The sequence below is a fragment of the Cheilinus undulatus genome, linkage group 11, assembly GCF_018320785.1.
Source record: "Cheilinus undulatus linkage group 11, ASM1832078v1, whole genome shotgun sequence".
NCBI lineage: Eukaryota > Metazoa > Chordata > Actinopteri > Labriformes > Labridae > Cheilinus > Cheilinus undulatus.
The window spans coordinates 46,258,163-46,284,101 of NC_054875.1; the positions used below are offsets into that span (position 1 = coordinate 46,258,163).

General features: G+C 40.0%; 2 protein-coding genes across 2 annotated transcripts in view; both read right to left on the minus strand.

Annotated features, from left to right (window-relative positions):
• The window catches only part of LOC121517796 (tubulin alpha chain-like), a 1,079,624-nt gene that overhangs the window by 863,460 nt on the left and 190,225 nt on the right, over nucleotides 1-25,939 (minus strand). The gene's annotated exons all lie outside the window — the stretch shown is intronic.
• The window catches only part of dnajc5ab (DnaJ (Hsp40) homolog, subfamily C, member 5ab), a 45,342-nt gene continuing 22,273 nt past the window's right edge, over nucleotides 2,871-25,939 (minus strand). The window contains exons 2-5 of the mRNA XM_041799852.1: nucleotides 10,555-10,719; nucleotides 8,389-8,602; nucleotides 7,701-7,872; nucleotides 2,871-7,595 (exon numbers count right to left, since the gene is read on the minus strand). Coding sequence (XP_041655786.1) covers nucleotides 7,498-7,595; nucleotides 7,701-7,872; nucleotides 8,389-8,602; nucleotides 10,555-10,661 — 591 coding nt within the window. The 5' untranslated portion in view covers nucleotides 10,662-10,719 and the 3' untranslated portion in view covers nucleotides 2,871-7,497. The remainder of the gene's footprint in view (nucleotides 7,596-7,700; nucleotides 7,873-8,388; nucleotides 8,603-10,554; nucleotides 10,720-25,939) is intronic.

A 25,939-nucleotide genomic window follows, 5' to 3' on the forward strand; every position in this document is an offset into this window, starting at 1 on the left:
GCAGAGACCTCTGCATGTTTAACTATGATAAAACATTTAATGATTGATGTTTTTTGCTGCTTTATTAAAGAACAGGTTTGTTTTTTGGTTTAACTTTAGCCCCCTTTTCATAAAAGGAAAAACTTCACTGCGCATTGATTGGTGCGCCTCATTGACAGACAGATAGCTCGACAGGCAGAAGCTACGTTTCTGTCAACCAGAGTGCTAGCTAGCTAGCTGACAGGAAGTCAAGCTTAGTGGGTGGGTTGTAAGGTTGATCCAGAAGTCGGTTGAGACCGCGATTTCAATATGGAAGCTGCCGTGGATTGGCTTCTAAAGCAGTTTGAGTCCGCCTATTGTAAGCCGATGTCTGACGTCACACAGGGTTTGTCCAATTCTCTCTAGTCTATGCTCTTCACCCCCAGGCACATAAACATCTGTGCTGGAGGACTACGGGAGCAAGTTGTGGTCAAAATTAGTCATATGATTAAATTGCATTATAATTTTTTTGACCTGTAAAGTTATCAAGATTAATCACAAGTGTTATTACGTTAATGTTAACAGCCCTAGATTCAATATAACCTAAATCAGAATCCTCTGATTTAAGAACAATACTTTATATATTGTTTTATATTCTTTAAGATTCTAAGATGCTAAATATAATGGTTTTACGAATGCTTAGATTGATAGATTTAAACTAGTGCTCTCAACATTTTTGATTAATAAATCACAGGGGTGAAAAATAGGATTAAAAAAATGTATGCTGATCAATCGCACTCTGATGCGGTCACACAACTGGCTACAGCAGCTTTGTTATTTTGATTGGAAAATGTGAAATTCTCTGCTTCTCGTAAAAAAATAAATAATAAAAAAAATGGATAAACCCATATTCTACTGATTAATACCATCTTAGACTGACCATTAAGTGGACAATCTGTCCTAGGTCTCCACTTCTTCTGTTTCAAAAGCAAGTAGGAAGTTTTGATGCCATTCAGAAATATGTCCCTTTTGATTGTTTTATTACTATTTTATTAAATCTACCAGCAATGTATTTTTTAAATTATTGACATATAATCCATGGTTCCTGTCCTCTAATTGTTATTAATTACAAACTCCATAATCAATTTCTCGACCAAGGGCACTAATGTAAACACGCTGATAGGACAAACTAATAATACATCCTATGGTGCACCACAACCCAGTGGTCTGGTACCCTTGTTTTACTTAACAATTATTCTAAATGATTTCAAGTTTTAAAATTACAACATTAATAAAGTAAAACTGCATCTGAGGGAAGAAAGAAATTCAGGGTTTTTGACTGCTAAAGAAAAAACTTACAGAAAGAAAAAGAATCTGAAGCATCACACATTTATTTTACAACAGTACATCAGACACTTCATTTATCCACACGTCTGCCTGACAGATGCAAACATGATCAGTCCATGCTAAAAACAGAAAATCTCTACTTCTCTATGTACTGTGTCACTGCGTGTATATACAGCAGGTCTGCCGCTTTGACACCGCAAAACGGTTCACATCTAAAAGTCTATACATCCTCTCCACATACGGGCTAGTCGTTAATCAGTTATTAAAATCATAGGAAAAATAAAATAAATAAAATAATGCTTCAATATTATCATCTGGTCGCTATATTCACACTTATTTATGTCATTGTTTCAGGGCTAACAGTGGAAGTTTTAGACTCCAGGGTTAAAGATTTCTCAGACAGAGTTGCGTCATGTTTGGTCGAGAGCAGAAAAATTCAAAGAATGGAGGGATTGTGGCATTAAAGTGTTCATGTGAAATGAAGCACCGAAACTGACGGAGCATCTGCAGGCGTATAAAAACCCAGAACTGGGAGACAAACCGAACATCCAAAACAAAACACATTAAAAGAGCAGCTTTCCTAAACGACAGCAACACTTTTACTCAGGGCGACGTGATGCATATTTGCTCCAGTTTATGGGGCTTTAGAGAGAATCTGATAGCGTTAGCTCATGCAGGACATGGTAGTCAGCTGATCGACCAGCTGATCCCAATTATTGCCTCCCAGCTCCTACAGCCAATCACAGCTTTTTCTCTCAACATAGTGGCAATTTCAACCACGCAGGTGCTGCTGGAAAAGCTGCACCTCCTCCACCCCAGCTACCTCCTTTATAGCATAAAGCTTGTTGCACCCTCAGATTCAGATTTCCTGCTACGATGGATTTATGGCTTTTGAACGTTTTTTAATGTATTAAGTATGAATTGTCATTTATGTAGATTGGTTGGGCAAACTCCCATGTGTTTAGTCGACCTGGAGAAGGCATTCAACCGTGTCCCTCAGGGAAACCCGCGGAGGGTACTCCTGGATTAAGGGGTAATCAGACCCCCTGATAAGGGCTGTTCGGTCCCTGTATGACCGGTGTCAGAGCTTGGTTCGCATTGCCGGAAGTAAGTCAGACTCGTTTCCAGTGGGAGTTTGACTCCACCAGGGCTGCTCTTCATCGCTGATTCTGTTCATAATTTTTATGGACAGAATTTCAAGGCGTAGCCACGGCGTTAATTGGGTCCGGTTTGGTGGCCTCAGGATTGGGTCTCTGCTTTTTGCAGATGATGTGGTTCTGTTGGCTTCATCAGGCCACGACCTTCAGCTCTCACTGGAGTAGTATGCAACTGAGTGTGAAGAGGCTGGTATGAGAATCAGCAACTCCAAATCTGAGGCCATGGTCCTCAGTCGGAAAAGGGTGGAATGCTTTCTCCAGGTTGGGAATGAGATCCTGCCCCAAGTGGACAAGTTCTAGGGGTTATCTATCCATCTATCTTATCTAGGGGTCTTGTTCACGAGTGAGGGAAGAATGGAGTGGGAGATTGGTCTGGTCTGGATGCCTCCTGGACACCTCCCTGGTGAGGTGTTCCAGGCAGGTCCCACTGGGAGGAGGCCCCAGGGAAGACCAAGGACACGCTGGAGAGACCATGTCATTTGGCTGGCCTGGGAATGCCTTGGGATCCCCTGGGAAGAGCTGGATGAAGTGGCTGGGAGAAGGGAAGTCTGGGATTCCCTGCTTAGGCTGCTGCCCCATGGCCTGACCTCGGATAAGCTGAAGATGATGGATGGATGGATGGATGGATGTCATTAATATATCCACCCATATGGGGGTTTCTAGCCATGCACTCCCTGGAAAGTGAAAGTATGATGCTTGACTAACCAAGGGTGCATCTTTAATCTTCAATTAAATGAATGAAGAGAGTGTTCCTGACTGAAGAAAAGCATCAGCGTACAATCCAGATTATAGGTGGCACCAGTACATAAGACTGTGTGATGACTTCTTAAAAGAATTCTGTTTTTCTACAGGTCACAGCCAATGTTTACGATTTTACAATATTTAGCTTGTTCTGTGCTTGTTTGGAGCTTTTATAAACCTGCGGATTTCCTGAAACAGCCCTCTAAATTGGTGACTTACACATTTTAGACATTGCTTTTCCTCATGATATGTAAAAATACATAATGAACAAAGCATTTAATAAAGGATTAAAAGAAAATAAATAAGCATTTTAGGCTCGATGAAAGTGTTTTTGGTATAAAACAGTTGAAACAAACACCCATGATGCTCCTGTAGTTCCTAATAAAACAGAGCATTTGTGCTACTTCAGTGCGACAAATAAAGAACTAAAAAAAAAAAAAAAGATTTATAGTGTAAAATAACACCCTATCTAACGGGTCTGATTGCTGAAAACTGCTCCTTAGTTTCTATGATTGTATCTTCTACAAAACTGCTGCCACACAAACAAATAAGACTTTGGATAACAACATCCTCCATTTGTTAACAACATAAATAAGAAAAAAAAAGCAACCCTACAGAGACGAGTAAAAGAAGGAAAAGGTAAAGAAATACAGTGAAATCTAAACATTCAGTTTACACAACATGTACAACATTTTCTCACAAAACAAAAATGGAAACTAAAAACAAAGAAAAAAGGGCTCAATCAGTGTAAATATGTCTGCTCTTCTGGACGAAAGAGAGAGGTCACTAAAGTATGGATTGATGGTTTGTTGTGTCTAATAATGCAGGACTGTGCAACGGCTCCAACAGCTTTCAGTACAAACCAGCGGGCTCCAGGCTTCATATAAGGAGGGTCAGATTTATGTTTGAGGAGGAAGAGAGAAACAAAGAGGTCTAGTTCAGCACAAACAACCTGTTAGATCAGACTTAGCTTCATGAAATGCTTCCATCTTTCAGTGATGATTGAGGAAAACAGGAGTCGATGCCAAAGCGGCACCTGTTGAAGTGTGATACCCTACTGATAGGGGCCTCTGTGGCGATGTACATGAGAGCATTGAGGACAAATAAACAACCCCCACCAACTCCTATCATATCCTCACTGAACATATAGAAAGGATCTCTGACCTACTTCCAGCCTGCCTCATGCTGAGAGAAGAGCCTGGACAAATGTTTCCCTGCAGGATGAAATGACACAGGCGTTCAGTATGACGGTCACAGCTCGATTAGGCAGTTCCACTGGACTACAATTGACTGCACTATGATCCTTATCCCGGTACAGATGCACAGCAGGAGGATCGACTCATTGACAGGATTTATTGGCACCTTCCTTTAGAGCTCTGCACAATTCATGCACACTATGGCCCTCATTTATCAAACGTGGGTACAACAGAAATCTGGGTTTGCAGACATGTCCAAGCTCGGCTTTAATCAATCTGAGCATTGACGTATGATACGCTCAAATCCAACGCCAGGTCTGAGCTTGTTTACGTACGTTTTCAACTCAGTGTAGACTCGCTGTGCAGTGTAAATCTAGCAGTATTTAATTCATTTAACATTACCCCCAACCTCTGACAGTTCATGTGAGCAATACTGATCCAACACTATCCACTGTTCAAGCCAAAAGAAATATCTTTTAAAAACTTCTGAAATTTTCAAAATAAAAAGTACAAAACTTAAGTGAAAAAGTCATAAATTTACAAGAATCAAAACTTAGAATTTGTGAGATAAAAGAGTCAAAAATCAGCCATTATGTGGAAGAATTTCATAACAGATGAAGCTATATGCCTTGTAAAAGTCCTGTGAATGAAAGCTTAACTAAATTATACTGTTTAAAGGGATATTGCACTATTTTTGAAGTTGGCTAATATGAGGTACCTGGCAATAGCAGTGGCACTACCCTTCAGTAATTTCTGTGAGCGTTGCTCCTTTAAAAAGCAAGTCTACACAGCATAACAGAAGGGTACAGTTTCTCGCCAGAATTTAGTAAGTTTTAAGTAAAATAGGCCCAAAACAATTTTGGCTTAAACATATTGAAAATGGGCGCACAGATGGCCTACTGGTCGAAAGAATGACCCATGAACACAGGCGGCTCGGGTTCAAATCCGGCCTGTGGCCCTTTGCTGCAGGTCTCTCCCCACCCTCTCCCATTTCCGACTCTATCCACTGTCCTCCTCTGTCAAATAAAGGCACTAAAAAGCCACAAAATAAATCTTAAAAAACAAAAAACCAACACATTGAAAATTTCGGTCAAAGACTGCATGCCCAAGCAGCGCAGCTGATCAGGAAATCACGAAACACTGTGGCAGAAGACCACATAGTCGAATGATGCATTGCAAAATAGTGCCAGACAGAAGTTTTCTGGGTGAAAAATAATTCTTCAAAGTATTTTAATAGAGCATTCATTCAAGCCAACATTGTTTCCTGGCACATTTTTACTTAAAACTCTCTAAATACCCTGGACAAACTGCACCCATCTGTTATGCTGTACAGACTAGCTTCCTAGTCATTACGACCAGCGAGTACGTCTTGAAGGGCCAGCACTCACTGAAATCACTGAAGGATAGTGCCACTACTACTGCCAAGTGCCTCATATGACCCAGCTTAAAAAATACAGAAAAATCTCTTTAATGAGACAGAGCAACAAGGAAGTGTTTGTGATTTTAGCCCACAATCACCACATTTTTATTATCATCAGAACTTAAAGGACACATGTCTGTAAACTGGGGCTACCCAACCGCTGTTTTCAGTTTAGTTTCTCATAAATCCATAACTTTATAATGTAAATTTAAGACTTTATAAATTTGATATAATGGAGTTTATGGAGTCAAAATCTACAATGTTTGAAACACAAAAATTTTAGTTTTTTTTTCTGGTAAATTTGCAACTCAATGAACTCAAAAGTTTTATATCTTGTAAATTTATAAATAAATTATTTCTGTTATATAGAGTGGCCCTTATTCACCTTCATACAGACACAGAAGTAAGCATGAAAATAATGATCTGCAACAAGCCCTGAACTGGAGCTGCTCAGTGGAGCAGGGGTTAGTGTTGTTGCCTCACAGCAAGAAGGTTTCTGGTTCACTTTAGCCAGGATGGTCCCACCCAGGACCTTTCTGTGCAGAGTTTTCAGGTTCTCCCCGTGCATGTGTCAGTTCTCTCCGGGTACTCCGGCTTTCTCCCACCACCAAAGATATGCTCGTTAGGTTAATTAGTGACTCTAAATTGACCATAGGTGTGAGTGTGAACGTGCCTGGTTTTCCGTCTCTAAACGTCAGCCCTGCGATTGACTGGCGACCAGGCCATAGTGTACCCTGCTTCTCACAGTCTCAACTGGGGGGGATAGGCTCTAGCTCCAGTGATCCCAAATGGGATAAGTGGTGTAGAAAATGGATGGATGGAAGCCTCGAATCAGTACAAACCCTCATAATTGTGGCAGGGGAAAACTGGCCTAAAATCAGCTAAAGTGTCGTCTTTCTGGTTTGTTTTTACTAGTTCTTCCTCTGTTTGTTTCTTTTCTCTGTGATTTGGAAGATGAGAAATTTAACAAAAACTAAACTAAATTTAAAAAACATCGTCATTGTTTAAAATGATAGTTGAGAGGTAAGGCTGTATTAATTATATGCCATGTCTACTAGTGAGAAATCGTACCATCCTGAAGAACACCTTTTCCATCTGTGCCAAGGCTACAGAAGTGTACCGTGTTCCAGCCTGGTGTGGAGTCCTCACACTGGTCAAACTGGATTTTGAGGGTCAAACATGCTTAGATATGGTGCAGATTCTGACTCTGCCCTTATACCACTTCTGTGCTGCTTTTGAATGTCTGCTTTAGTTGAAGTTTCTCCTCCTTAAGTGATCTGATCTGTCACATTTTCATTGAATTCTTACTCTGGGTAACAAAAACACTCTCTCTGAACCCTGTGTTTGAGGTAACAACAGTTCAGTCGTGTTTTGTCCTCATTCTGTCTAAAAAGTGTCAAAAGAATTTTTATCATAAAACTTTTTCCTTCTTCATTTTTCTCCCTCCCTCTCCCTTTGCTCTGGAGCAATTTTTAAAATAAAAGTAATTAAAAACAAGCATCACGGTATGAAGAATCTGCTGGTTTGTCTGTGTTTCTAATAAATTAAAGCTAGTAAATGAGTGGGGATAAACTGGCCAGAGAGCTGTAGAGAGTGTATTTAACGTGTGCATCAGTCCTGTTACTGTGGTGGAGCCGATGTGTTTGGTTAACTGAACATGTGAACTGAATGTTTTTGTTTAGTATGTGTCGGTCCTGTAGCTTTGGTGGGCATCAGAGGTGAGCTGGGTGGTTTCTGTGGCTGAGGACGGCTGCATCACGATGGGCTCACAGCCATCTGTGGAGAAATAAACACATTGATGTGTGATGTTGAATAACTTCAGTCTGATGTCTGCTGTTCAAGGTTACATGGATGTCATGGTTAAGTTTGGCGTTTCCTCACCTCTCTCGTCAGCGGTCATCTGGGCCTCCAGGTCCTCGGGGGACACATAGAACTCAGGCTCCTGGTCCATTGGCGGCCGAGGTTTACATTTCCCGCAGCAGCAGTTACAGCAGCAGCAAAGACAACAGCAGAAATAACAACCTGTGGCGAAGCAGCAGAAGACGAACAAGGCCTGGGGGACAGAGAGACACAGATAAATAATTACATGGCCAAATGATTGGGGGGGCAGTGGGCATTTCACTTTGGATTTCTGATGTTTGATCAAACAAAAACAGAGCTAAACAGTGACCACCATCTTTTAGGCAGCTCTAGTTGTGCATCCCCATTCAAACTCTCTGACATTTAAAAAAAATCTTTAACAGTATTTTTAAATGCAAAGTTTTTAAAATTCCACCACCAGGGGGCTCTCTTAACTGTATCAGCTACTGAAGTCACTTCTAGAGATTTGCTCAGTCAGCCACTATCAGATCATTCTGAAGCTTAAATGAGGTGTAGTCAGACTCGATGGTGATCCCTGATCCCTGCTGCTATGTAAAGACATAGCGGACTATAGACATTCACAGGATGCCTAAAAATCTGTCTTTAAGTACTTTTAAGTACACAAAGCAGACACACACCAGTGAATTAATGTCAGTTAAAGTACAGAGCATCTAAAATCCCACCAGTCCCTGGATCTCTGTGTCCTTACCTTAGCCCACCAGCTGGACAGAACGAAGTAGGTGTTTACGTTCTCCTCTCCAAACTGCTCTGCCACATAGAGCCCCAGAGAGCCGTATTTGTCGTAGATGTTCTTCTTGGTGGCATCGCTCAGGATGGAGTGGGCGTTGTTGATTTCTTTAAACTTTTCTGCTGCTTCTGGATTGTCGGGGTTCTTGTCTGGATGAAACTTTAATGCCAGTTTCCTGTAGGGGAAAAAAACGGACAGGTTGAAGGATGGTTTTGAAACAAAATAAAAAGACAGTTTGACAGTGTTTACATTTTAGTGATCCGTTTGCAGCATCCAGATACAAAGTGACACTTTGGTAAGCAGGTCCATATTGGCAAATCTCCTTCACTGATGACCTGTCTGCCTCTCATGCAAACAAAAGCCTATACATCATTACTGCGGCTGACTCATCACTCTCTAGGTACAGTCATACTAAAATCTAGATGCATGAGATAAAAAAACTGATCACATTTCATCAACACAGATGGGGAAATCAACATTTCACCTCATTATGACCTATTATATTCACTTTTTAACCCTTTATGATCTACCATAGAACAAGTCTGCCAGAGCATATCTTTACAGTTTTGCATGCTGTAGTGCCATTTTTGGAGTATTTGAATTGGCTATACATTAATACATCCTTTAAACCCAAATTTTAATGATGTGTATGTGATAAGTCCATAGTAGCAAATAAAACTGCTCAAAAGTGTAAAAAACCATGAGAAAAATTAAAAGCTTTTTTTTTTCACATTTTCCTAAATACAGAGATGTCATAGCTGTATCCCTCTAAATTGCGATTGTAAAAAAGTTTCACAAGATCATTTCAAATCATAAAAAAATATTTTGAGTATGTTCATAACTTCATTTTTGAAATACAAAAATAAAATGAAATTGAGCTCAATTTGAAAAAAAGACAGAATCTTTAAAAGAAATAAACTATTTACAGTAGTGAAATCAAATCTCTAAGTGTGCCAGATACTTCAGAGCATACATGTGTTTGCAGACGACCATGCTGAAAAAATAATAAGTGCGACTTGTAACCTGCAAGAAAACAAGACATTTATGGCCCGGATGATCTTATATTATATTGTTTTTGATGCGTGCGCTTTGTACTACATTTACACAAAAGAAGGAAGGATATTTCTAGAAGGAAACAAAACTCTGGAACACATTGGATGTGTGATATGTTAGTGTTACTCCTCTGGTTTTACGTGCAAAAAGAATTACTGCTCTATCTCATTTGGTTACAATTCTACCCAAGGTAAAAAACAGATATGCAAATTGGAGCACTGGCTAAAGGGTTAAACAATATGCACATGGTTAAAGACAAATCAAAGTCAAATCAGTTCTTAAAATTTCAATTTTATTTATCCCATGTTCATCTTGAACCATTTACATTTAGCTCCAGCAGACCTCTAGCTCCCTCTAGTGGTTTAAAACATAAAATAGCACCATTACACATAAGGGACTGTCTTTTCATGGGGTTGTACTCAGTTTGATTCAGCACTAAAACACAGTGGCCCTCATCTATCAATAGAAACCAGTACAGATTTGGGTGTAGAAATCATTTCTGGAGAAGGTGACTTATGAAAATGTGCATATCTGGGAAATCACAGAGTACTACTGGCTAGTCTTTGATAAATGTGCCAAATAATACAATCATGATTGAAATAACACCCCTAGATATTCACAGTTCAGAGTTTACAACATGGAGGTGAGTAATACAGCACTGAAACCTGCCCCCCTTATTGAGGTGTCCATTCTCAGGTCAGAGGAGTAACAGAAAATTAAATATTTGTTTGTTTGTATTTTGTAATTACTTAAGGCAGCCTGTCTTTTATTTTAAAAAGAAACTTTAGCTCATCAAAGATTAAAAAAAGAGGAAGCCAAGCTCAACATCATTAAAAACCAGTGCTGCTCAAATGGTATTTCAGGGGTTTGGTTTAATTTTAAATACATTTTAAATTTCATATCTGAACTAACACCACCACGCTGAGCTGGTGTGGGATGTGAGCATATCCTCTGCTCACGTCTGGATTGATTTTTGTGTGAAAATGACTGTACTTCCAAATTTCTGCATGTTTGATAAGGAGGGTCTGTGAGTTTTGTGTTAGTGTCCAGCAGTCTTTGTGTCTGAGTTTATACCTGTAACATTTCTTGATGTCCTCTGTTGTAGCATTCTTGTCGACTCCCAGAACAATGTACAGCGATTCTCCTGACGTGGAGAGGGCTCTCTGCCTCTGCTGCTCCATGGCTTCTCTCTCTCTCTCTTTTTCCTTCACTCGCTCCTTCGCTCACTCAGCGTCTCACCTGTCAGGTAGGAGATAAAAGCAAGAGCAGATGAGATAAGGATTCAAATCAAGACAAGCTACTTTGTTGTATTCCAAAATGCAGCCCATGTGACTCTCCTTCTTGCTCTTAATGCCTCATTTTCAAACTTGTTGTCAAGTAACAGATGCCCACTTTGACCTTGTTTTTTGGTTTTAGTTTCCCAGTGAATTAAAGTTATTGTTTCTTAAACTGCTCTAGTATAAATCAAATCACAATACATCCAACAAAACTTTATATCTGCCCAGTGTCATCAAGTTAGACTATTTCATAGAGGGGCAAACTTCATTTTTTAAAACCACAACAGCCTTAAAATGGTTTCATACAAAGCTAGCAGACTCCATGGGGACAAAAGCTCTTAGTTTCTAAGATTTACCTAGGAAATCCCTGCAGTTGCTTCACTTGTTTATGCTGATGTTGATGATTTCAGTCAAAAGCAGAAACACAAACAATGAGAAAGGGCAAAATGACTATCCCTACCAACCAAATACAGAATCATTCTGTGCTGAACATGTTAGCATAAATGATGACTTACAGGCTGTCATTACCACAACTGCAACCGCAGATATAGCCTGGTGCATGTGACTTAAGGTTATCAACAGTTTGCCTCCACTCCTGTACTGCAAGTGGTTGCTTTGCTGCACAAAACATGGTGATGCCACTTTTTACCATCTTTTCACCATTATCAGGTCATATCAATCAATTAAAGAGAACAGTGCTATTCTGTTAAGTAAATAAGGCTTGGAGAGTGCTGGACATGCAAGCTATGAGTATTTTTTATCATAAAACTAGGGATGCACGATGTTGGATTTTTGCAGATATCTGATATGCCAGTTTTTACAGATTCATTTTAGCCGATACCGATGTTTAAATACGCTTTCTCGGACAAGAAAGTTCAGTCCTTTTGGACACACTTTAAGGTTTGAGGGTGACCAAGGACACAAATTTTAGTCCTGAAAACACTTTAAAGTTTAAAGAATGAGGAAAAATAAAGATAAACACATCAACTGACATAGGTCTGTAGGTTCAGCCTAAAACTCCTTAGTATATATCAGAGGTGTCAAACTCAAGGACCAGGGGCCATATTCAGCCCATGGTGCAGTTTTACCGGGCCCACAGGTCTGAAATCTGCAGATTTCCTCCAGTATAGAAATGAGAATTTAACCTTAAAGATTTGAAATATCCTTTAAGTCATAAAAATGTAAAAAAGATAATGAGATAGAAAGCCAGCAATGAGGAAGAGAAATTATTTGTGTTTTCATTTAATATTTCGAATTTGCATCTAAAAATTTTGACTTAAACCTAGGGTTTTGACTTTTTATCTCATACTGTGAACTTGTAGATTCCAATTTTAAATTTCAAGATCATGAATTCAAATTTAATGTCATATTTTGCCATTTTTTTTTACTTTTAATCCCATACTTTGACTTTTTAAACACACAATTTAGATTTTCATATCATATTTTGACCTTTTATAGTCACAATCTTAAATTTTAAGTTATATCTCAACTTTTAAACTTAAGATTTTGCATTTTATAATTTTGCATTTTTATTTATTTTGCATATTTTGACATTTAAACTCATGATTTTTACTTTCTATCTCACATATTTGCTTTTTGAAAACATTATTTTGACTTTTGATGTTGTGTTCTGACCTTTTTAACTATTATTTGGGCTTTTTATCTCAGATTTTGATCCTTTATCAAATTGACTTTTTTTAAATAAATCTCAAAATCATTTATCATCAGTTTTTCTCTCCCTTTAATTAATTACCTGTGAAAATCAGGTTTATAGTTTATGGTTAAATGTTGACCCTGCTGGGCCCTCAGGTTAGACCTAAATTCAGATTTCGGCCCCTGCTGTGGTTGAGTTTGACACCCCTGGTATATATGGACAAAATTTACAGTCAGTGTATGCTGAACTGGCAAAATATCGGATGTAAATATTGGCAGGAATGTTAATATCTGCTGATACCGATATTTGCCTTTTTAAGCTTATATCTGCAGATACCAGACTGATAATATCCCTCATAAAAACAGATTATACTTGAAGAGTTCAAACCTTTTTCCCCACTGAGAGACTCCCAAATTCAGACAAACTCTTATTTAGCCGTGTGACTTATAGTCTGTCTTGTTTGAGTCTTGGTAATTTTTTCAGACATCAAATTTCAGAATATGTTCCATGAAGTCTGGTGGTTTTGAAACCAGACAACTGTCATCTTTTTTTGTCAGGTTTCATCAAAGATATATTTCTTTGTATTTGTTTAAAAAAGGTCTGAGGGCTCCTTAGTGTTTACAGAAACAGAACTTGTCTTTAAGTTTCCAGGCTGTTGCAATAATCACATAAAAAATGTCTTTTCCGTCTTTTTACAGAAGTTACAACAGAGACAAAGCTGAGCCTCAGACATCTTCAGTCAAGAGTGCATGTTCAAACTTGCCTTAAAACTCAGATGGAGTACTGCCAGAGCCCTTTTACCCGTGGCTACAAAGTCCATATATCACACTCCCTCTGCCTCTTACAGTGAACGTAAAGCTGCACATTAAGCCAGATGGCGAGTGACTTGTTGTTAATATGGCGCTGTGTAGGACTTAAGGTGTGATGTGTTTACAGGAAGTGAAAGGAATAAATTACTTAAAGCGGGGTTACCTGAGTTCATGACACACGGCCAGGGAGGCCGGTGTATAAGGCAGAGATTTATAATCTGTGTCCTGAAGGAACCTCACGTTCCTGCAGGAGACGCTGCAGTAAGCAAGAAGAGCCGTCCAAAATTACAGAAACACTCATGTGATCGGCTGCTGGGAGGATTTTTACAGAACTTTGGAATTATTGCAGAAAAGGAAACTCAGTTCAGCTGATCAAGCTTAAGAGACAAATAAGTTTAGTACTTCTTGGACAACAGACAGCTCTTCAGAGAACACTATGCACTTAGCTAGACTATTCTCCACTGCTGTCCCCAGTAGTAGATAGAGTCTCAGCCAGACTATTCTCCACTGCTGTCCCCAGTGGTTGAATGAGTCTCCCAACTACAGTTGGCTCGCACTGTCCTGCTCTACTTCTGGGATTTCTTTGCCCAGCTCTTTGTGATTGACCCAGCACTTGGTACTTGGTAATTAGTTGTTGTGAAGTCTAATGGATGGCGATGAGAGCTCTCACATTTTGCTTGATAAAATAAAAGCGTCTGCTAAATGACATTGTAACATTGTAACAACAGCGTAAAAGGAAACCTCTGCACAAAAGTGAAGTTATTCATCAAATTTCTTTCATGATTTTGAAAGCAATAGGTAGTGAAAGTTTAAGGGATAAAAAGCTCTTCGTCTACAACAGACACTAAAGTTAACACATCCATCGTTAGGAGATGGAAACTGTACTGGCTGTGACGAACAGAGCAGGAGGGATCATGGCTTTATCAGCTTCATCAAACAAAATCCTGCACCTTCCTGCATGCCTGTGTGGAGGTGTTGGCTTGTTTCTTGTTTCTTTGTGCTGATGTCAGACTGCACTTTAGAAACACACAACAGGACGTCTAACATGTCTCAGTTTTCAGTTTGGCTTTTACAATTTGTTCAAAGACATACAATATCTGAACAAAAGTGTTCAGCCAACTGATCACTACACCAGCAGGGATTGTAATGATGTTGTATTAAAATACATGTACTTTAATATGGACAAATACTTTTGTCTGTATCTTTTTTTCTGACAAACTTTGGTCATTCTAGTAGTTACTATCAGATGTAAAAATGACAAATACTGCATCATTTAAAGCATGAAGTCGTGAAAAAGTGTAGCAGAATCGAGTATTTAGGCAAACTTAAAATCATGAAAAGTAATATCAGTAGAGATATCATGGTGGTACTTTGGTACCTCTGATTTACTTTGCTCATAGCTGTCTCAAAGTTCATTGTCGTTAGTCACTTATTAGCCAAAGACAAAGGACTGAGCTTCACTTCTGAATGTAAACTGGAGTGCAGCTTACACAGAGAGGAGAAACGGCACAATACCTCTTAACCAAAGCCCCCTTAGCCCTGGAAATAATGAAAATACTCCTGATTTAGGAGCTGGATCTGATGTTATGAAACATAACAATGACCACATGCTAACACCGCAAAGAGAAAATAAGGTGATCTGAAGAGGCAGACAGAGTCCTACAGGTCATTCTTCCAAGAAGACGCATTGCAGCGCCTCAGGGTTTAAAGGGTTTAAGATGAGCCAACTAACCCTGAATACTAACAACACAACCCACCCATCAACAACAACACTAGTGGACTGATAATCCGATCACAAACAGGAACAGGTGATTTTAAGACATTTGAATATTTGTATAACAGGTGGAGGGATTGCTAGTCTAGGATACTAACATGATTTGTAGAAAAATCAGACATTTCAGAGTGAAATTCACTCCCTGACCCTTGACCTGATCAGTATCAGAGAGCCCCCTCCCCTCATGTGTCAGACAGCAGGTGTATGAGTGGGCTTAAAAAGACCACAGTAAGCCAATCCAGCCCTGCAGACAGCCTGCAGCAGACAGCCAGACTACAATGAAGTAGCTTCACACCAGAGCTCAAACTCCCTGATGATTAATCATCACATCATAATTCATGAGAAGAGTAACATGATAAAAACACAGATCACATCACACACTTACGAAAGGGATTTTACATTCATATTAAAATACAACTGATAATATGTAGGGTTGCACACCGGTGAAGAGGTTAGCGCTGTTGCCTCACATCAAGAAGGTTCATTCCCTGCTCAGGGCCTTTCAGTGTGAAGTCTGCATGTTCTCCCTCTGCATGTATGGGTTCTCTCTGGGTGCTACAGCCTCCTCCCACCACTTTATTAAGTTTTCTCCCTGCTTCTTTTATGGATGTAGAATGTAATAGAGTTGTGGATTATTTCTTTGTAAAAAGTGCAAACTTTATCATGACCAGAAAGCATCCTCTCTAGTGTCTTGCAGCACACATGCACATCTAGGACTGCTTCTAGGGGGAACCTTGAGGTGCCTTTTAAGTGCTGGTAGTGTAAAGAACACCAGCACTGGACTGTGGAGCAAGGGAAACATGTTCTGTGTAAGGCTGTTGGAACAAATTTCGGGGTTCGAATATAATTCGAATATTTAAAAACTCAATAATACTCGAAAGCTGAAGTTACTATTCAAAAGTGTGTTTTCTAAAAATATTTTTGCTGTTTATAAACGTTCGAGTCTCTCCCGTCTCTCCTTGGTTTTGTCACATGACACGTGACATGATGAACAATAAAGTTTTCACTCCAAAACACACAGGCGCCAATGGCTGCCATTGGAGATGTTTTGACAGAGGCTTCGCTACATCAAGAGGTGCTGATTTACGAGAGTAAAACCGCACTGCTCACCGACAGTAACCTGCTGTCCTGGTGGAAAACGTTCCGGTCCAGGTATCTTCTCCTGTCCCAGCTGGCACGCCGTTACCTGTGCATTCTGATCACCTCAATCAGGGCAGAGAGGGTATTCTTCACAGCTGGGACAATAGTGAACTAAAAAAATGCTCTGTTCTTGATTCAGAAGACGTGGATCGCCTTGTGATTTTAGGTAAAAACATGTAGGAACAAGATAGTTCCAACCTTTTTTCAATGTTTTGTTCATTATAAACATGATTTCATCGCCGCCATAAATGGCGCAATTTAAATTATTGTTGTTTGACATTTAATTTCGAACCTGTTTGTTTGTTTTAAAGTTGACCATCAGTACCAAAATAGCTGTTGAAGGCATCTAAATGGTGCAGGTGGCTGTGTTTGCACTACGAAAGTACTTTAAAATGAACATTGACAACTTTTGCTTTTAGCTCATTATATCTTCATTGCAATCTGTAATGTAATATTTGAGGGTCCTCTAGTGGATAGATGTGTAACTACACGGTGATTAAAGTAACTGGACGTTTCAAATACATATTAATAAAAAATGTAATATAATTCGAAATCTGTAAAAAAAATAAATAAATGAAATTAGAATAGGACTGTAGATAAATATTAACAGCCCTATTACTGTGTGACCACATGCTTCTCTGTTTGGCAGTAAGATTAGTGAATATGGATTTGGAGGATGCTGGGAGAACGTTACCTGCCTGACTGCACTGTTCCAACTGTGAAGTTTGGTTGAGGAGAGATAATGGTATGGGGCTGTTTTTCAGGGTTTGTGTTCGGCCCCCTATCTCCAGTGAAGGCCAATTTTAATGCTTCAGCATATGAAGACATTTTGGACAATGCTATGCTTCCACCTGTGTGGCAACAGGTTGGGGAAGGCCCTTTTCTATTCCAACATGACTTTGACTGTAATGCCACCCAAGTTACTTTTCTGATTTTAAAGCAGAAAAGTCAAAATCCAACTGTTAAAACTGAAAGGATGGATTGGCGATGTCCTTTTGAATACCTATCAATACTGATACAACTCTTAAAAGTCATATTTAGCCAATTACACCAGCTGTACCAGTGTGCCTTACTGGCTTTATTACTCACAGCATGTTGTCCTAAGTGTGTTTGTGTTGAACTCAGTGAGCCAGTGAGTGGGTGGAGGTTAACTTTAGCAGATTGTCACGGGCTAACTACCTGAACACACAAGGATAATCTTGGACAAACAGGGTGGGAAAAAGGCTCAAAGACTGAGGAGAAGAGACGCCACATGAAGTCCAAAAACAAACATGACAAACCACTGGTAGCAGACAAAGAAGCCAGGTTACCATGTGGACAACAATATTCCCATTATGTCAGCCACTGCTTAAATTCAAAGACTTATATGGTACCAGATGGCTGCTATTGCCATGGCAACCCTACAATGCCTCAACACCGGCACAGCTGACAACACATTGGTTTAACACCTCCTTAAATCCTGCCCACTACCGTACCTCGGATTAACCAGTCACAACCCAGATCCGGCACCACCTGACCGGGATTAACCAATGAGGGTGAGACATCCGTACCCCAGGGATTATGGACACACTGGCAGACTGTGAGTGAGCGTGTGTGCATGGAAAATAATCACTCAGCCGCCACCGTGAGACTGACCCAGAGTTTCAGCCCACCTGAGGCTGCGGCCAATCAGATTCAGTCTCGTTTAAAGCAGCTGTAGGATAAACTGGCCATTCATGGGAAGAATCAGACCGGAAAGATTTAACAGACAACGTAACGAGGATGACAGCATATGGTGTGTGACTTCAAGTGTATGAGGATCAGATGTGGAGATACTGAAACACCTGAGGCTCCATTTCAGATTTTACTATGTTCTAATTACTGTAGGATTTACAGCATGCATGGAGAAAGTCTTCTGTCTTAAATGGAAAAGTCAAGAACTTTTGTGGAATATCTGTTCTGAAATGCTAATAAATACCATGACCTGACAGAGATGATTGTCTGGTGACAATTTAAGACCTTAAAACTGCAATCTTTTCTCTGTCAGCTTTCCATTCCTCCGTCATGAAAGCATGACTCCAGTCTGACGTCTTCTCCACAACTCTCTGTTTCTGACTGACAGCTGTCAGTGATGCCGGCTTTTTGTAGACTATTACTTTTTATAATCAAGGTTTTCTAGGGATGCATAATGTTGGATTTTTGCAGATATCTGATGTGCCGATGTTTCTATTTCTGTAATGGATACAAATACTGATATATGCACACCTTTTATGGTGTGAAGAACACCAAGTGTCCTCTGTGCAAAGACATGATGAGTTGAGCGGAGCTGTGAGAGGAGCAGGGAAGTGGACAGTCTTGTAGCTGTTCTATGTGTGGGGCTTCATTCAAAATAATCAGAGCTCAATGGGCCTCTTTGAGTGTGTGGCACCATAGGCTACCACCTAGACCTGATGGTACATGTCAGGGTTGAACGATATATTTCTATCGCAATGGCGATGTATACAGATGCAAAAGTGACATGTGAAAGTCAAGTGACCTGGTGCATGTCAAGCTGCCAATTCTGTGCATTCGGATTTAAGACCAAATGCCAAATTTTCTCGTTTCTGTGACAAGCGTGCTTCAAAGTCTGCCTAAATCATCATCAGAAGTCAGAGAAGTGAGTCTGTGCCACGGTTATAATAGTTTTGGATTTTTCATTAGTTTCTATTTTTATTTCGTTTTCACTTTCTGTGTTCAATTTTAGTTCCGTTTTTATTAGTTTTGACTGCTGGTTTGTTCGTTGAATTTAGTTTTTACTTTGCAAAAATACTTCGTTTTAGTTAAGTTTTTATCAGTTTTAGTTTTTTGCGGACAGATGTCGGGGCTGAGTGAGCGTCATACATTTTTAAAAACATATTCAAACAGGCTTCTCTTCACTTATCATTTATTTATTTAATGATGATGTTTGAATACAACTCCAGACATAAAACTACCATTATGTGCAGTCTTAACCAATCAGATCAGGCAATTTTACACTTCCAGACTTGGGTGTAGGTGCCAGTCAGTATGGTTGTGTCAAAGACTAAGACTAAGGATATTTTGTCTCCATTTTTATTTTATATTAGTTAGTTTGTAAATGCACTATACAGTTTTAGCTAGTTTTTGTTTTTTTGGTAAAGCTTAGTTTTTATTTAGTTTCAGCTAACTAAAATGATTTTTGAATTTTAGTTGAAGCCAGTTTTAGTTAACTACAACAACCTTGGTCTGCGCAGCAGAGTCTCTTCACCTCCTCATTACGTCGAGGTACAGGTGGCGCCGCTGCAGTCACTCCGCGGTTTTGCTCCAGCCGAAGGCGAGCAACCTCATACACTGGAAGCATGTCTAGAGCCCAGCAGCAGAGATCACGGGGAACTGTGAGCTCATGCAGGAATAGTATGTAACAGCTGATTATTTACCCTTTATGGCAGTGATGATAAACTGGAGGCCTGTTGGCCACATCAGGCCCCCCACACCTTCCAATCTGGCCCCCAGAGGACTATTAAATCCAGAAAATTTGAGAGGGCAAAAATAAGGCATGCTATTTGGGCTGCAATGACTAGTCGCCATAATCGTTTGTGTCGACTATAAAAATTAGTCGACACAGAAATTCAAGCATCGACGCATCGTATTATTGTTTTTGATATTGGTAAAATCAAATACCGGCTGGTAAAAACTCATCTGTACTTGCAGTTCACTACTCAAAGAAGAGAGCCAGCCTCACATCAGAACATGCTGACATGCTGCACTGCAATTTAAAGAAATTATTATCTATTGTTCAGTCACCTGGGCTGGAAGTTTGATTTGTTGACATTAAGCTTTATTTGTACTTTTGGACTTTGGATGGGCTATTTGCTTTATTTTTTTTTATGGACATACCAGTCACTTTAAAGAAAGCCATCCTTTAGTTATCTGTAACCTGCAAGGCAGGTGAACTGCTACTATTTAAATTGCTACTATTTACGTAAAATGGGGATCCAAAATAGTCCGCCAAATAACCGTGATTAATCGACCAATCGGAAAATTTATTGATAGATCTGCAACATAAAAAAAAAAAAAATCATTAGCTGCAGCCCTACATGCTATTGCTGAACTTTGTTCCTGAAGTCTAAAGAAAACCTTCAGCCTAGCGGCTTATCAGACAAGAAGCACTCTAGTAATTGTGTAATTTGGCATGATAAGCACATATTTATCATTGTTATTTTGATTAAAGTTGCAGATTTTTGCAATAATTTGCCACATAAATGTGTAAAATTATTGCAATGTGTTTTTGGCCAATTACAACGCAGCATACTAGCATTAAACTCAGTGACAGACATCAAGAGGGCTCCAGAAATATGTAGCTAAAATATCTCAATCCCTCCCTTGTGGCTGACTGCAGTGGAGGTGATAAGGACTGATCTCACTGTTAAAGGCTTAATGCTCCATTCATTTTGGAAGGGAATAATATTTTTACAAGAATATTTTTATTAGATGAAAATATAGATTTTGTTTCAGTTTACTTCAATGTCCGGCCCCCACAGTGTCAGTCAAGAAAAAGCTGGCCCTTGTGGAGATGGAGTTGATGACCCCTGCTTTATGGGATTGATTTGCCTTTCATTTCCTCATGATTCTATAACTTTATTGCTTCCACCATGGGTGAATACATTATTAAGTTGAAAGGTTAATGTTTGCTACAAATAATCTATGGTTTCAATGTAAAATTCCATGGCTTTTTACCTCAAAAGTTAACTTTCCTTGTCAGTGGTGCTGTTTTAGCTCTATGACCCTTTGAGCCCCTGATGACCTTTTGCTCATGCTGTAGAATGAGACATAGTGTTGATAAAGCAATGATTTACCATAGGGAGTCCATGCATTATGACGTATTTTGATGCTGACCGTGTAATGTGCAAGTTTTAGATGCGGTTTGGCAGTGTCCAGCACCAAAATAGATCTGCATTGTATCTGAAATGAAGCAGAATGGAGCAGCGCTACAGGGATGTGCTTGAGTCAGATTGGAGTGTAGGCAGTGGAACCGCTTTGATTGACTAGAGAGGGAGAGATTTGCTCTGTGGTACAAATTGCCATCAGATTGTGGCACAGCCATTGTATGTGTAAATTGAAGGTAAACTATGCAAGACTGAAGCGAGTAGATTCCCTCTGTGAATGGTCACTCGTCCCAGTGCTTGCTAGCAAACAGTGTAGACCAGTGGACCCTGTAAGCATTTGTTAAACCATCAGGTACCTGAGGGTCTGGGTATGTCAGCTAAACTTAACTTTGCATGTGGTTAGAAATAGTTGACATTTAAGGAACAAGGGGCGAGTTTATATGTAAAGTTAATGAAGAGACGAGTCACTCCATCCATCTGCTCTGTCTCTCCTTATCCTCATCCTCATCTGTGTGCCAGAATCACTGCCAGGGGACCGCACAGTGTGATTTAAAAAAAAAACAAACGAAAATGACAGAAAGACCAAATAAGGAAAAAAAATTACATTTTTGTTTGAAATTAAAAAAATATACCTAAAAGCCACTTTAATAAAAAATGCATTGTATCACAGAGAGAAAAACTATCACGTAGTTTTTTTTCAATATCTTTAAGATCTTCTACATTTGTAGATTTGCCAATATTTAAGGCTGATAATATAGGGGTGTGACAAAACACTTGGCTTATGATATTTCTGAATCAAATCAGGCCAAAAATCCAAATAGTGCCTGCAACACCAATTTCAATAAACATTTTGGCTCCTTACTATCATGTTAAAATGATAACTGATTACTGTGCCATGTTGTAACTGCTCTGTCTATAGGTTTTGTCCATATGTGTGGAGCAACCCCTACCTTCATTTGCTCTGTCCTTCCCACTAAAACAACTAAAACTGTTTCCAGTATCATTCAGCCTTATCGTCAAAGACAAGAAGACAAATATGAGGAACCTAGCGACAGCCAAATCTGAGTTGAGCTCTGAACAGAATCAAGCCTGAAGCATCAATACTAGTAACCTGTTACAGACCTTAGAAGGAAGATGTCACATGAAGATTACACAATCCAGCCTGACTGCCATGTGTTCCTAATGTGAGCTCACAAAAACAAAACTCCGTTTAGAAAAACACAGAAATACTAACATCTGTTCACACTTTGTTCTCAAGTTGTTTAACTAACATCAGCTCCATACAAATGTAAACTTTATCAATCCACCAATGAAAGTCTGAGTTAAAGCCAAACGTGGCTGCTTCCACAGATTTATAACACAAAAACAATAATACAATGTGAGGGTCTAGTGTTTATAACCTCTGTACGCAGCACGGCGTAAATCATCTCTCAAAATTTGGAGCCACAAATCAGGAAGGCTGGAGGACGGATGATATAAATACTAAAAGCAGAAAAAAAGCCAGTCAAATGAAACATGTGGCAGAGAGCACTTGTCCATCATGGTGCAACAAATCATGTGCTATTATTAACCAGCTGCAGGCTTTGTGTGTGCAGGGAGGAGGGGAGTGAACGTGGATGTTTGAAGGTTTTCAGAAGCTCTGCCAATGAGTCTGAATGAACAGACGGCAGAGAAAAGAGGCGCTGCTCTGAAACAACGTCCTTTTAGAAATATTTCTTTTGTTTAAGAATAAGGTTTAGATTTGGTCTTAACATTGTTCTAACAGCCAGAGAGAGCTACCAAGATTCACTGAGCATGCATGCAAATGCAATTTATTTATTGCACTCAGGAATTGCAGAACTAAAATTTCACATGTATGTTTAACATGCGTAATTATGCTTATTAGGGGTGTGGCTGATATGACAGTAAGCCTTAACGTAGGTGTCTTTCAGGAGGTGTAAGACCTTCACCAAAACATGTAAAATAAAGGCAATTTAATTCAATGCAAATTAGTGAAGTTCCTATGGGTAATGGTGTGAGGTTGTTAGCAGATTATGGCTGAGGTTAGCTGTGCTGGTGCCGCAGGCTATAAATCCTAATTGCAGGTTAACATCTACACTCAATGCTTCAGTTATGAGTTTGACCTGACTCCGGCAACATACAATTTTATCCTTATTTTCCAGATCAAAATAGTTCCAATCTGTTCCTCCATTCATGCATCCATCCTTCTCCTCTTATCCAAGGTTGGGTCACGGTGCAGTAAGCCAACCCAGTGCCTACTGGAGGTCTCCAGCCGAGGAAGCCAACAGAACCACATCGTCTGCAAACAGCAGAGATGGAATTCTGAAGTCCCCCAGCTGAAAACTCTCTAACCCAGACTGCGCATTGAGATCCTGTCAGTGAAAATCACAAACAGAATTGGTGAAAGGGCAGCCCTAGCAGAGGCCAACACACACCTGGAACATGTACGACTTTGTGCTGAGACTGCTGACACAACTCTCATTTTGGTTACACAGGGATCTGATGGCTCGCCACAGCAGCCCTGGGACTATTTAGTTCCCTTTATATGACTCCCCTAGGGACACGATCGAAGGTCTTCTCCGAGTCCACAATACACATGTAGACAGGATCTGAAAATCCCCATGCGCCCTCAGTACGCTCTGCAAAGGTAAAGCGCAGGTACACTGTCCTAAGGCCCTGATGGAATCCACTTTGTTCCTCCTGAATCTGAGGTTCAACAATTCGAGTTTCCTTTCCAGCACCCTCAAGTAAAGTGAGGGGGTGATTAGTGTGATATCCTGATAATTAAAGCACACCCTCTGGGGCACATTTCTAAAAATGGGAGCCACCACCCCAGTCTGCTGCTCCACAGGTACTATCCCAGATCTCCACCTGACACTGAAAAGGCATGTCAGTCAAGACGGCCCGGCAATGCTCGACAACTTACTACTGAGGAGCTTTTTGACCACCTCAGTGCCCTCTCTGAAGGCGAGCCTTCACTTGCATTCTTGGGCACTCAGAGGTGTTAGTCAGGTTTAGGAGTTCCTCAGAGTGTTCCGTCCACAACTCAATGACATCCACAGTCTGAATCAGCAGTTCTCCACTCCTGCTGATAACAGCATGTGCTAAGCCTTGCCTTCTCCTGAGTTGTTGAATGGTGTGCCAGAACATCTTTGGGGTCAACCAAAGCCCTTTTCCTTAGCCTCCTTGAACTCCTACCACAACCAGGTTTTTGCCTCTGCACCAGCTAAAGCAGGTACCTGCAGGCTGTTTCCAGGCCCCTCTGCTAACCAAGCCCGAAAGACCTCTCTCTTCAGCCTGATGGCTTCCCTTAGTGCTGGTGTCCACTATCAGGTTCTGGGGTTACTGCCATGACAGGCACAATGACCTTCTGGCCACAACTTCTAGCCACTGCTTAGAGTTTACTAATGCAATCCCTTCACAAGATGAATTAAGAAAAAGAAAAGTCTGATTTCTTTTCATATATGGCCCAGACAATAGGAAATGTCTGCTTTTACAAAGCCTTCATTAGCGCTTTGATCAGAGAAAACCATGAATCAGCTTTGAAGTTATATGAGCTCTGATCAGAGCGACAATACACAAGCTTTAGAGTTCATTTGAGTCAAATAAATGCCTGAAATGGCCTATTTCTGCCCTTCAAAACTGGAAGATTCATTGTATTCAGCACTGTTTGATGAATAGAGCAGTGATTTTAATCTTTATTTTTTTTACCGGGGCTTACATAAAATCAAGCTGTAATCTCAAGGCACACCATATTCATACAAATTCCCACAGCAACCCTCGACCTAAGTCTGTTTTAGTTTACTGATGAGTTTAAACATCAGTGGATCTTCTGGTTTCTTCACATATCTGTCTTATGTAAAGCCAGTCCACATCTTTTGAAGATTTAAACATATTGACAAACTTTGCTCCAATACAAGTTATTTAAAACAACTTTAGAGCTTTAGACAAAGAAGTTCAACTGAGTTGAGTTACATCTTTTCTAGTCCTCTGACTAGTCACGCTGATCACATTCACACAGCGATAACAGAGGCTGTTTCTGGCTCTCCAGTTAAAAACGTCATAAATTAAATGACCATGCACTGTATGAACAAAATGACCACACACTACAGTTCCACCTCAGCACACCAGCCCATCTGTGCCCTGTTCCTGATGGGATATCTGTGTGCATCATGTGCGTGTCCTTTAGTTCAGGGTGGTATTAAACCTTTGTTTATCCAGGGAAGATTCACTGAACACTAAAGCTCTTTCCCCGATGCACTCAGTGACACAGTCAGTGTAACAGAGCCTGACTTTAATAAAGCCAGTTTGACTGTACTGTGGATTTTAAGGACTGCTAGGAAGAACTCCAACAGCGTGGACACACAGAATTCAATTACTGCTTTTATTTTGACTTTTAAGGTGCCTTTTGTCTGGAATTATCCAGGGACTTGTGATTAATGAGTTGAAGTTCTATCAAAGTCACTTTGCACGAAGTAGAAATTTCCTCTTCCAAAATGTAACCCTGCAAAGCAGATGATTGCCCAGATTCCACGTCTGTCATCAGGCAGATCCATCTTTCAAAGCTCCTAATCAATTAGCATTATCTGAGAAGAATGGGGAAGTAGCTAGTTTAGTTGTACAGGAAGCTAATAACAATGGCTACCGCCTATGTGTAGCATTAAGCTTGGATGTAGCAATAGTTTGGCCACAGTTTCATCAGAACTGGACCACATGTCTTTATTAAAAAAGGTATATACAACTGCTGGTGGAGCAGTTAGCTCAGATGTAGCCACAGTGGCAGTTCTATCCAGACCTGGCCACATTTTTTATTAAAATAAGACCAAAGAAGTCCAAAGAATTGCACAGAAAACATTTCGTGGCAGAAACAACGTTTCCTCTTTCCCCCCGACTTGCTTCAGCATGAGTAAGTGATGGTTACAGACAAGGTTTGGCTGTATAAC